This window comes from Neoarius graeffei, chromosome 1 (genome assembly GCF_027579695.1).
Source record: "Neoarius graeffei isolate fNeoGra1 chromosome 1, fNeoGra1.pri, whole genome shotgun sequence".
NCBI classification, from domain to species: Eukaryota; Metazoa; Chordata; class Actinopteri; order Siluriformes; family Ariidae; genus Neoarius; species Neoarius graeffei.
In genome coordinates this window covers 87216433-87230437 of record NC_083569.1, presented here as the reverse complement: position 1 = coordinate 87230437, position 14005 = coordinate 87216433, and the positions used below count along the sequence as shown (strand labels likewise).

Sequence of the window (14005 nt, the reverse complement as noted above, 5' to 3'; positions counted from 1 at the left end):
CCTTGTGCTGTTTAGATTATCAGCATCAACATTTTAATTTGTAGTGTTTCAAGATATCGTAATTCCTAATAAATGTCCTAATTTAATTTTAAATCGCTGCTCTGTACTCTGTCAGTGTCTGGGGTAAAGTGCACTTGGTGAACATGTGAGTGTGTTGAATGTGGTGTTACAGCAGTCTGGTGTAAAATGGGATTAAGAGGAGCTCAGTTTGAGCTTCATGAACACAGGAGGAGGTGAGAGAGCTGGACAGACTAAAGGACTAAAACTCTGCTGCATCAGTATTTATACAGAGATGAAGTGAGAGTTACAGTCTTTCTGACCTCACTATAACCAGGTAGTCGAATGGCATTGTGGGTAATGCAGGATACGATTAATAAAATTTCAAATCACCAACATGTACACTCACCGACCACTTTAATCGGAACTTGTTCTTGATTCTAAGATTCCTGTTCTTGGCTGCAGGACTGGAAACCAGTGTGGTCTTCACTGTTGCATGCTGAGATGCTTTTCTGCTCACCATGATTGTAAAGAGTTGCTATGAGTTACTATATTCTTTCTGGCAGCTCGCACCAATCTGTCCATTTTCCTCTGACCTCTCTTATCAACAAGACATTTCCACCCACAGAACTGTCACTCACTCAATGTTTTTTTTTTTTTTCACACCATTCTGTGTAAACTCCAGAGACTGTTGTGTGTGAAAACCCCAGGAGATCAGCAGTTTCTGAAACACTCAAACCAGTCCATCTGGCACCAACACCCATGTCACAGTGAAAGTTGCAGAGATCACAATTTTTCCCATTCTGATGTCTGAAGTGAACATTAACTGAAGCTCTTGATTTGTATCTGCATGATTTTATGCATTGTGCTGCTGTCGAGGGATTGGCTGATTCGAGAAGTGTGTAAAACAGTATGGGTGTTCCTAATAAAGTGGCTGGGGAGTGCAGATGAAAAGATGAACTTTGCATTTCATTCCAAAATAAATCTTGAACTCCACTGAAGCTCAGCTGATAATTATAAAGATTAACATGCAAATCATTCAGGGTGGATTTTTCCTTTAAAAACCGAGTGAGTATTTTAGTATGAATACATTAATAGAGAGATTTGTGCTTGTAGCTTGTTTTGGTGAATTTCAGTTCAATCCTTGAAACTTATCTTTGCTCGCACATCTGCTCTCTGTTTGTCATAAAGCGATCCTGCTCAGTAATTTTCCATCACCCACTGAAGCTCCCCATCACACTCCGACAACTCTGCTTCCTGAGATTACATTTTCCAATCATATCACTCCACCACACTCCTGAATGTGGATATATCCTCATGTTTATCCTTCAATAAACTGAGAAACATCTCTGAACAGCTGGGTCTGTGTCAGTGACTGTTGCTCCCGGATATCCCTGAGACAGAATCTCCTCGGCGGCAGAGGACTTGTATTTCTAGATCACTCACACTTTATCATACATACAGCCTCATACTATAATTTTATATCACACAACTTCGGCCTGGTGCAAGTTGAACCTAAACTAGTTGCTTCAAAGACACCACCTGACCTCTTCTCATGTTTCTTTAGAAAAAAGGTGTCTCTCAAAAGAACAAAAACAAAAGTACACCAACTGAAAGCATGAACTTTGGAACAAAGCGCGTTTACTTTGTGTCTTATTGTGAAAATATTCATCTTAAAATGAGTACTTTGGAGTATTTAGATTTTTTGAGAGAAGTGATGTGTTAAATTGCGCTAAAACAAGTGTAATGTGTAAAGTGTTATTTATCTTGTGAAACAGACTGAAGCAATAATGAGAACCTTTCTTTCAGGGGTTATTTGTGTGACTCTCCTGATTCTCTCCAGCTTTGTGGAATCTCAATCAGGTATGAAAAATCTCTCTCTCTCTCTGTGTGCGTTAGTGAACTCTAAGCTTGTCGAATTCAGTAAGTTTAGTGGAGTTTATTGGAGAATAAAAGTTGTTTTTGAGAGAACTGATTTCAGCTCCTCTTGGTGTGTGACTCTCTTTAACTGAACCCTGGGCTGCATCCCAATAATCCGTCCTCTGTCCTTTCCTCACCACTTTTCGTTAACCTTGATGGAAAACATCATGAGCTGAAGGAAAGACGTGAAGGACGGAGGAAAAGACACCCATTATGTTGGTGTATTAACTGAAGAGACTGACAGTTTTAATGAAGAACTTTTACTGAGCACACGAGAATTGCATCAGGTGTTTTCGAAAAAAGGGGACGATGCTGTCTCAGGAGGATGTTTAACAAGACAGCGAGGCATCAAGGATCATTCGACACTGATCGAACTTTCTTTTCCTGTCAACCATCATCTGCGTTCGAAACAGAAGGTTGCTGCCTTGTTGCCTCATGGCCGTAATAGACAGGTGTCTCATAAGGCAGGACTTTCAACTAAAGGCATCTCAGGACTTTTGTTTGGAACGACATTTTAGGACAGAATTTACGGTAACGTGTGACATCAGCATGGCATGTAACTAAACCAAATTAGTTAGTTGAATAACAGATGCCTCACAAATCATATTAAACTCATTTACTTTTCAAAAATCTAAGTGAAAAAAAGCCCCAAAACTTTTGTATACAAAATCACTTTTCTGTTAAGTTTGGTCTGCCATCTTTTTTATTTTTTCCACTCCTTGAGAGAGCTGCTGCACAGATTTATAGGTGATGGGGAGCATTGAGGATACATCCATGGAACTATGTATGTAAATATTTTTCCCCAGATAAATTCCGTAGCCTCCCTGTTTTCAAATCATCCCTGTTAGAGCTGTACTTTGAATTACTGACCTCCACCTATAATACGGACTTTTCATGTACTTGGTCTGTGTACCATGACTGTGGTTGCCACAGATCAATTTAGTCTAATTTTAATTGTATGATTTTTCTCTTTTATACCTTCGGGGAAACGCCTTGCATGGGTCACCCATTCGCGTTCTCCCCTTTGGGCTGACTTACTTTATTATGTTTGTTTCTTTTTTTTATGTTTATTTTGTAACAGTCCAATAAAGTTGGTAAATTAAACGTTGCCTTCAACCAGGAGCAGTTTGAAGGCATCTTAGAAGACCGAAAACGAGAGTTCTCGAGATCAGTCTTGAACGGTCCTTGATGCCTCGCTGTCTGAGGAGGGTCTGGCTGCAGACTGGAGCTCCACTCTAGACAGGAAACACATGACCTTCACATGACCGCCTCACCTTAACCCTAAGTCACATGCCTCATGTCAACAGAACTCCAGCCTGCAGTCAGTGTCTCTTGTTGTTGTCGTGTTCGACATCCCTCTGATTGGCTAAGAGAACCTGTGTGTGGATGACAATTAAAAGATGTTAGCCAACAAGATAAAAGCTATTTCCATATTTAAATCTAAAGGCACAGCCGCAAAATCAGCCCGTCATCATGATTGGGGTTTCATACCATGCTAAAACAGCATGAGAAAAGATCAAAGGCATTTTTTCCCAATAAAAACAACTCACAAATTTTACAAAAGAATTTCAGGGAATAATATAAAATAATTGAAAGGTGTATGCATGTCTCTTTTAAGATAATTTTATAATTCCAGCTACTTTACTGAAAGTTTAGTGCAAATGCATCACAAAAGAAAAAAGTCTTTAATCTGGGAGTCTCCTCTCAACGTTCACCAAAAAGATCACACTCGATCACACTGATACAGAATTGTTTTGCTCCGGTCTTCATGTTGCTGTTTTCATGATGACATTCAGATGCTTGTGTACATCTGAAACAAATATCCCCGAACTATATACATGTAGTATTTATTTAGCTTGTGTGCCCGATCACATCCATAAAGTTGGGTAAGATACCTGACCAAGCTAACTGACCTAACAACAGCTAACTGCCTGATGCGAGGGAGTTTATTATTTCCCCAATATTATGGTTAATTCAGATAATGTAGCCGAGAAAATTATGATTGTCAAACAATGTGTTTTATCTAAATTTAGCATCATTTTCATTCCAAAAGGAGAAATCTATTACAATATCTAATACTGAATTTAACATTTTATTAAATTTTTTTTATTTTGAATGGTTTATTTACTGTTTGCGGACTCGCGGTCAACTCCAACAGCTCTGTCTTTCAATACAAGCTGTGTAACAAAGCCCATCTGATCCGACCCCAAGTTGCTAAAATTGTCTTCAGTGAAATGCACTGAGCACAACACGAATATGTGGCTGAAATTTTCAGGGACTAACCCCAAAAATAAAATGCATCCACATTTTTTGTATATTAAATTCCTTTGGAAAGCTATTGAGACTCCAGTTTTATTTTGTGCATCCTGGAATGGTACTTGCACTTTCTTCCCACATCTCATCATCTTTCCAATGAACCATTCAGTGAAGGACGAGACGGCTCCTCCCCATCTTCGTGGTTCATATATAGTGTAAAGTTTTTAAAATTAAAAATTTTAAATTAATTCAGACAGTTTTATTCTTACTGTCTTGACCCTGTATCTATTGCATCTATTCATTAAAACCCCATTATGCTCTTGGGCGCCCCCTACAGTTCCATGGTGTAATTCACTTTTATGCCCCTGATGTTTTGAGCTGGGCAGCATGGTGGTGTAGTGGTTAGCGCTGTCGCCTCACAGCAAGAAGGTCTGGGTTCGAGCCCTGTGGCCGGCGAGGGCCTTTCTGTGCGGAGTTTGCATGTTCTCCCCGTGTCTGCATGGGTTTCCTCCGGGTGCTCCGGTTTCCCCCACAGTCCAAAGACATGCAGGTTAGGTTAACTGGTGGCTCTAAATTGACCGTAGGTGTGAATGTGAGTGTGAATGGTTGTCTGTGTCTATGTGTCAGCCCTGTGATGACCTGGCGACTTGTCCAGGGTGTACCCCGCCTTTCGCCCGTAGTCAGCTGGGATAGGCTCCAGCTCGCCTGCGACCCTGTAGAACAGGATAAAGCGGCTAGAGATAATGAGATGAGATGAGATGTTTTGAGCTCCCCTCATGGACAGCTATGCTCATGCATCTGTTTACAAACTAAAGGATATGAAAACAGCAGAAGCCAAAGAAACACATCGACTGACAAGATGGAGTAACATTACAGAATTTTACACAAATATTACTGCATAGTTTTATTTATTGTTACATCAGATATGAATAATAATGTAACAAAAAGAATAACAAAGTTCTAGTTTTGCTGAAATACTCTGTATTTTCAGGCCATATACATTGTTTGCTAACCAGGTGAATGTGGAGTTTGAGTGTAATCGACATGACATAGACACATATTGTCCATAACCTACGCTGGGCACTGTAATTTATTACAAGCTGAGACAGGCTTTCAAAGTTTTAAACACTCAAGGCGTGAGATTGACAAAGACTGACCCAATGTTTTGGAGTGAGATGGATTTATTTATTTCCATGCTGGCCTGAGACAGGACTGAGGTTAGATGACTTTTGTCATTGAAAAACTACAAATCTGTGTGAGACAGGGATAACACTGATAAGGTTACAGCCTACATTACCATCTTTCATAAATATTATTAACAGGGATGGAGACTCTGCTGTTGATTGTCAGTATTTTCCCCGTTAGCCGTGAGACATCATTACTTATGTCTTGAAGTAAACATACATGATCAGATCTTTTTTTTTGCTGAAATACATGTATTGCACACAACTCAGAACAGCAGCATGCTAAGCTATCATAACCAGAATTAGTGAAGACCAAATGAGGCTTGATGAAGCAATGAGACTTTCCAGCCCACTGATTCACCAAAAGATTCATAACTCAAGACTTCATTCAACCCAGTGCTCATTGGTGACACCTACTGCTAAACTTTATGAATAGCAGCCAAATCAAGTGACGGCCATGAGCCCTTGGTTAGAAGAAGAACAACTTTATTCATCACATGCTTGTGAAATTCCTCTCCACATTTAACCCATCTGAAGCAGTGAACACACACATATACTCAGAGCAGTGGGCAGCCATGCTAATAGTGCCCACAGAGCAGTTGGGAGTTAGGTACCTCACCCCAAGGCCGTCCCATATGTCTTTGAGGGAAACTGGAGCACCTGGAGGAAACCCACACAGACACAGGGAAAACATGCAAACTCCACACAGAAAGGCCCCCGCCGGCCACTGGGCTTGAACCCAGAAGCTTCTTGCTGTGAGGTGACTGTGCTAACCACTACACCACCGTGCCACCCATATACTCTGGTGCAAAAATTAATGACCAGAGCTGTTCCTTGACTGTTTACATCTGGTTACATTGTTTGCACTTTCGCACATTACTGCCCTTCTGCTGCTATGTCTGATGATTGCCTTATTTTTGTATTACACTACCTATTTTGCACTATGGCGGCATGGTGGTGTCGTGGTTAGCGCTGTTGCCTCACAGCAAGAAGGTCCAGGTTTGAGCCCCGTGGCCGGCGAGGGCCTTTCTGTGCGGAGCTTGCATGTTCTCCACGTGGGTTTCCTCCAGGTGCTCTGGTTTTGTCCAAAGACATGCAGGTTAGGTTAACTGCACTGTAAAAAGAATAGTTGAGAATACTTGAAATTTCAAGGCAACCGTCTGCATTAAGAATTTTATGTTTTGCCAACGATGTGCCCATGATAATCCAAACTATGATAAAACTGTTATCTTTATTAAGAATTCTTAATTAAGTCAATTTTCAATTCCTCATTCTGCCAACATAGATTTCTCTTTTTGCTGAACAGTGGCATTCACAGTAGTGCAAAAAGGCAATCACAATTTTTTTAGATTTTTTTGGGGCTTTTTTCACCTCTATTTGGATAGGACAGCGTAGAGACAGGAAATGAGCGGGAGAGACGGGGAGGGATCGGGAAATGACCTCAGGTCGGAACCGAACCCGGGTCCCTGGATTTATGGTATGGCGCCTTATCCACCTGAGCCACGACGCCCCCAAGGTTATCATAATTTATCATTATTTATCATTAAACTATACATGCCTTTTTTCATTGTTCTACACAATTACAAAAATTTTTAAAACCCATGTCGTGGGTATGGTGTCGTGGCTCAGGTGGATAAGGCGCCATACCATAAATCCGGGGACCCAGGTTCGATTCTGACCCCAAGGTCATTTCCTGATCCCTCCCTGTCCTGCTCATTTCCTGTCTCTACACTGTCCTATCCAAATAAAGGTGAAAAAAGCCCCCCAAAAAAGTCTGATAACCTCAATTGCCTTTTTGTACTACTGTGAATGCCACTGTTCAGCAAAAAGAGAAATCTATGTTGGCAGAATGAGGAATTGAAAATTGACTTCATTAAGAATTCTTAATAAAGATAACAGTTTTATCATAGTTTGGATTATCATGGGCACATCATTGGCAAAACATAAAATTCTTAATGCAGACTGTTGCCTTGAAATTTCAAGTATTCTCAACTATTCTTTTTTTACAGTGTGGCGACTCTAAATTGACCGTAGGTGTGAATGTGAGTGTGAATGGTTGTCTATGTCTATATGTCAGCCCTGTGATGACCTGGCGACTTGTCCAGGGTGTACCCCGCCTTTCGCCCGTAGTCAGCTGGGATAGGCTCCAGCTCGCCTGTGACCCTGTAGAACAGGATAAAGCGGCTAGAGATAATGAGATGAGATGAGATGAGATTTTGCACTACACTTACCTTTATTTTGTACTATACTGGGTGTTTTTTTGTTGTTGTTGTTGCTTTTGCTTTCTTTGCTTTTATTTTTGCACTATATTGCCTTTACTTTGTATTACTTCTTTTGCCTATTTATTTATTTGTAATTGGCATTCATGGTGGACAGCAAACTAAGAATTTCATTGTGCAAGAGGACGTCCTTACTGTGCGGATGACAATAAACACTTTGAACTTGAACACACACACACACACACACACACACACACACACACAAAGAGGAAGGAGGGAAATTTTTATTGACTTTTTTTGAAGAAGAATATAATTTTGATAATACTACAGTATTACTAGTTTATTACGGTGGTTTGTGTCTTGACTTCTGGAAAGCCTTGCCTTCTCATGAACAGCTCAGTGATGCTGAAGCTTTGATGAAGTATTATTGCTGTACACAAGCTCTTTCTGGAACAGCAAACACTTCACCTGAATGACATGAAATTTCCATAAAAGTGCATGATGTGTTATGATGATTATTTTAAACAGACAAAATGACAAACATAAAATACCACTGAACACATTACAAACCTGACTGGTTATAACAATTTGAAAATATTCCCATATCAGGAAAGATTTCCTGTTCCTTTCAGACTCAATTTCAGAAAGAAATTGAAGAAGAAGAAGAAAGGAAAATAAAAGGATAAAAGAAAAGAAAGGATACATTAGAGATAAATAATAAATCTACTACTAGAATAACTACCACTACTAACTATTATTTTATGCTTCTACTATATTATCCTACCATCAAATATATAGTTTTATTCAAAAGTTTCACAACCACAAGGCATCAATACTCCGCTCTGCTACACTGACTTCATCACAAACTAAACCACCATCTAACAAACCACAAAGTACCAGCTGTTTCAAGCACTGTTATCCCAGAACCGACACTCAAAGTGACACGCTGACGTGTACCACACAAACCGAGGCCTCATTTGTCATCGGTCACATGGTTTTCTGTAAAACAATACAAGCCTTGAAACGAGGTTTCATGTGACACGCCCCTTCCTGCTCAACACATGCCATGAAAGCTTGGTGTGAAATTTCCCGACACTAACCAGAACCATGCTAACACACACACACACACACACACACACACACACACACACACACACAGAGAGATATATCTAATGCTGTAGGATGCTCCCAGACAAAGAACAGTTAGTCAACTAAATTAACCTGATAAATCTTGGATGCCATGACACAAAATAATGCAAACTTGGGTCACCAACAAAGCTAGACCGCAACCAACACAAGAGCACTTATTAACTGTACCGATGGCTGAGTGCTATCTCACAAGTTTGCTCACATCACCTCAAGATGTAGCTAGCTGCTAAACCTCTGTGGAAAGGGACTGACTTGGCTCATGATCAAAAGCTAGTGAGTCGACAACTTTGACTTGACAACAGAAAGAAACCCAGCTTGGTGTCTGTCTTGAAGCCTTTTATCTCTCTTTGTTCTCAGCAATGAGGAAACTCCATTCAAAGATTTACTCCTGTCTGGCTCGGTCACTCTCTCTTTTTCTGGTTTCCTCCAACAGCATCATCTTTGGTCTTTTCACCTCGACTGCCATGATGTCTGTACTGAGAATATTGTTAAAGCTTATTCTTACAAGAATCTGTTCAGCCATTTTATTTTGAGTTACATAGCGCTATAATAGGCGAACCAGGCGTGGACTCAGAATGGAAGAGAAGCCATTCTCCATATTACATGTCAATGTTCCATCAAAAATGATTTTGAAAGATATTTTGAGGTATTATTCCTACCTAATGTTGGATTAAGACCAGAAACAAAAAAATGACCTTGCTTCCACAAAGTAGAATTAAAGAAGCTCTGTCTTGTTACACACAGAACAATATACACTAGTGCATCTCAAAACATTTGAATCTTGTGAAAGTTTTTTTTGTAATTTAATACAAAAAGGTAAACTTTCATATCTTCTATATTTATTACATGTAAACTGAACTATTTCAAGCCTATTTTTTGTTTTAATTTTGATGATTATGGCTTATAGCTCATGAAAATTAGAAATCCAGTATCTCAAATTATTAGAATATTTCCTAAGATCAATCAAAAAAGGATTTATAATACAGAAATGTCCAACTTCTGAAAAGTTTGATCATTTATTCACTCAATACTTGGTTGTGGCTCCTTTACCACAAATTACTGCATCAGTGTGGCATGGCATGGAGGCGATCAGTCTGTGGCACTGCTGAGGTGTTACTGAAGCCCAGGTTGCTTTGATAGCAGCCTTCAGCTCATCTGTATTTTTGGGTCGGGTGTTTCTCATCTTCCTCTTGACAATACCCCATAGATTCTCTATCAGGTTCAGGTCAGGCAAGTTGGCTGGCCAATCAAGCACAGTAATGTCATGGTCAGCAAAGCACTGGGTAGTAGTTTTGGCACTGTGGGCAGGTGCTAAGTCCTGCTGGAAAAGGAAACCTGCATCTCCATAAAGCTTGTCAGCAGATGGAAGCATGAAGTGCTCTAAAATCTCCTGGTAGATGGCTGTGTTGATTTTGGACTTGATAAAACACAGTGGACCAACACTAGCAGATGGCATGGCACCCCAAATCATCACAGACTGTGGAAACTTCACACTGGACTTCAAACACCTTGGATTCTGAGCCTCTCCACTCTTCCTCCAGACTCTAGGACCTTGATTTCCAAATGAAATGCAAAATTTACCTTCATCTGAAAAGTGGACTTTGGACCACTGAGCAACAGTCCAGTTCTTTCTCTCATTAGCCCAGGTAAGACGCTTCTGACATTGTCTCTGGCTCAGGAGTGGCTCGATATCAGGAATGTTACAGTTGTAGCCCCTTTCTTGAAGACATCTATGTGTGGTGACTCTTGATGCACTGACACCAGTCTCAGTCCACGCCTTGTGAAGCTCTCCCAAGTTCCTGAATCGACTTTTCTTGACCATCCTCTCATTGCTGCGGTCATCCCTGTTGCTTGTGCATCTTTTCCAGCCAGCCTTTTCAGCAATGATCTTCTGTGGCTCACCCTCCTTGTGGAGGGTGCCAATGATCGTTTTCTGGACAACTGTCAAGTCAGCAGTCTTCCCCATGATTGTGGTTGTGAACTAGACCAAGAGATGCATGGTACTGTTTTACTGAAACTTGAAATGAAGTATTCGAATAATTTGAGATACTGGATTTCTGATTTTCATGAGCTTTGAGCTATAATCATCAAAATTAAAACAAAAAAGGCTTGAAATATTCCACTTTACATGTAATGAATATAGAATATTCATTACATAATTTAATTCAAAATGTTTACCTTTTTTAATTAAATTATGAATTTAAAAAATTAACTTTTTCCACAATGTTCCAATTTTTTGAGATGCCCTAGTGTGTGGATGCATATGCCTCATGGTTAGAGAAGCAGCATTGAGACCAAAAGTTTGCCGGTTCAATTTCCTGGATCAGCAGGAATGGCTGAAGTGCCCTTGAGCAAGGCCCCTAACCCACAACTGCTCCCGAGGCTGCTCTGGGTATGTTGTACATCGCTCTGGATAAGAGTGTCTGCTCAATGCCATTTTTGTTGTTGTTGTTTTTTTTTTGTGTACGTGTGTGTGTGTGTGAGTGAGAGAGAGAGGCGGCACGGTGGTGCAGTGGAAGGTTGTGGGTTTGAGCCCAGTGGCCGATGGGGTCCTTTTTGTGTGGAGTTTGCATGTTCTCCCCATGTCTATGTGGGTTTGCTCCAGGTGCTCTGGTTTCCTCCCACAGTCCAAAGACATGCAGTTAGTTTAACTGGCTCAAAATTGCCTGTGTGTGTGAATGGTTGTTCCCCAAGTCCAGAAATTGGAGGGTTGTGTTAGGAAGGACATCTGGTGTAAAACAGTGCTCCAATTAATCTGACATGTGGATCAATAGGGTCCACATGGACCCCGACTTGGCAGTTGTGCTGGACAAGGAGGAAGAAGAAGATATGAGAGAGAGAGTGAAGATATGAAATTTATCTTCGAGTGCTGAATATATTTCACAAGTAAGCACAGCAAACAAATGAAATATTTTTCAACACAAGAAGATAAACTTCATATCATCACATCACCATGTAATATTCTTTTTATTATATACAGTTAGGTCCGGGCGGCACGGTGGTGTAGTGGTTAGCGCTGTCGCCTCACAGCAAGAAGGTCTGGGTTCGAGCCCCGGGGCCGGCGAGGGCCTTTCTGTGTGGAGTTTGCATGTTCTCCCCGTGTCCGCGTGGGTTTCCTCCGGGTGCTCCGGTTTCCCCCACAGTCCAAAGACATGCAGGTTAGGTTAACTGGTGACTCTAAATTGACCGTAGGTGTGAATGTGAGTGTGAATGGTTGTCTGTGTCTATGTGTTAGCTCTGTGATGACCTGGTGACTTGTCCAGGGTGTACCCCACCTTTCGCCCGTAGTCAGCTGGGATAGGCTCCAGCTTGCCTGCGACCCTGTAGAAGGATAAAGCGGCTAGAGATAATGAGATGAGATGAGACATTACCACAATGAATTGTGAACAAAACAATTCAGATGCAGTTGAAGTTCAGACTTTCAGCTTTAATTCAGTGGGTTGAACAAAATGATTGCATAAAAATGTGAGGAACCAAAGCATTTTTTTTTAAACACAATCCCTTCATTTCAGGGGCTCAAAAGTAATTGGCCAAATTAAATAATTGTAAATAAAATGTTCATTTCTAATACTTGGTTGAAAACCCTTTGTTGGCAATGACTGCCTGAAGTCGTGAACTCATGGACATCACCAGACGCTGTGTTTCCTCCTTTTTAATGCTCTGCTAGGCCTTTACTGCAGCGGTTTTCAGTTGCTGTTTGTTTGTGGGCCTTTCTGTCTGAAGTTTAGTCTTTAACAAGTGAAATGCATGCTCAATTGGGTTGAGATCAGGTGACTGACTTGGCCATTCAAGAATATTCCACTTCTTTGCTTTAATAAACTCCTGGGTTGCTTTGGCTTTATGTTTTGGGTCATTGTCCATCTGTATTATGAAACACCGACCAATCAGTTTGGTTGCATTTGGCTGGATTTGAGCACACAGTATGTCTCTGAATACCTCAGAATTCATCCGGCTGCTTCTGTCCTGTGTCACATCATCATTAAACACTAGTGACCCAGTGCCACTGGCAGCCATGCATGCCCAAGCCATCACGCTGCCTCCGCCGTGTTTTACAGATGATGTGGTATGCTTTGGATCATGAGCTGTACCACGCCTTTGCCATACTTTTTTCTTCCCATCATTATGGTAGAGGTTGATCTTGGTTTCATCTGTCCAAAGAATGTTCTTCCAGAACTGTGCTGGCTTTTTTAGATGTTTTTAAGCAAAGTCCAATCTAGCCTTTTTATTCTTGAGGCTTATGAGTGGCTTGCACCGTGCAGTGAACCCTCTGTATTTACTTTCATGCAGTCTTCTCTTTATGGTAGATTTGGATATTGATACGCCTACCTCCTGGAGAGTGTTGTTCACTTGGTTGGCTGTTGTGAAGGGGTTTCTCTTCACCATGGAAATTATTCTGCGATCATCCACCACTGTTGTCTTCTGTGGGCGTCCAGGTCTTTTTGCATTTATGAGTTCACCAGTGAACTCAGGATGTACTAAACTGTAGATTTTGCCACTTCTAATATTGTAGCAATTTCTCAGATGGGTTTTTCTGTTTCCGCAGCTTAAGGATGGCTTGTTTCACCTGCATGGAGAGCTCCTTTGACCGCATGTTTTCTTCACAGCAAAATCTTCCAAATGCAAGCACCGCACCTCAAATCAACTCCAGGCCTTTTATCTGCTTAATTGAGAATGACATAACGAAGGAATTTCCCACACGTGCCCACGAAATAGCCTTTGAGTCAATTGTCCAATTACTTTTGGTCCCTTTAAAAACAGGGTGGCACATGTTAAGGAGTTGAAACTCCTAAACCCTTCATCCAATTTTAATGTGGATACCCTCAAATGAAAGCTGAAAGTCTGGACTTTGTCCATTATATAACTATAACTTGAATATGTTTCAGTAAACAGGTAAAAAAAGAAAATTTGTGTCAGTGTCCAAATATATATGGACCTAACTGTAGACACATCCACAAAAAAAGCAACTTAAAAGTATTTTAATTTTTAACTGGTTTGCCATTTTGACAATGTGCGTCAACTCAGGAGGAAAACATTGGAAGTGACATCATCAGAGTGAAGATATTGGAAAATATGTCACTCAGATCCAGGATGTGTTTCAGATGAAAAATATGAGTTTTTCCAACATGAGAAGAAAATCCATCCATCCATTATCTGCAACCGCTTATCCTGTGCAGGGTCGTGAGGAAGCTGGAACCTATCCCAGCTGACTATGGGCGAAAGGCGGGGTACACCCTGGACAAGTCACCATATCATCACAGGGCTAACACAGAGACACAACCA

General features: G+C 40.8%; 1 protein-coding gene across 4 annotated transcripts in view; it reads left to right on the top strand.

Annotated features, from left to right (window-relative positions):
* LOC132866538 (butyrophilin subfamily 1 member A1-like) overlaps window positions 1-14005 on the top strand; it is a 164491-nt gene that overhangs the window by 55145 nt on the left and 95341 nt on the right. For 3 of the 4 annotated variants that reach the window (XM_060899424.1, XM_060899387.1, XM_060899546.1), the window contains one exon: window positions 1807-1860. The exons of the other annotated variant lie outside the window; for it this stretch is intronic. In XM_060899424.1, the coding sequence (XP_060755407.1) occupies window positions 1807-1860 (54 nt within the window). The remainder of the gene's footprint in view (window positions 1-1806; window positions 1861-14005) is intronic. 4 annotated transcript variants of the gene reach the window in all.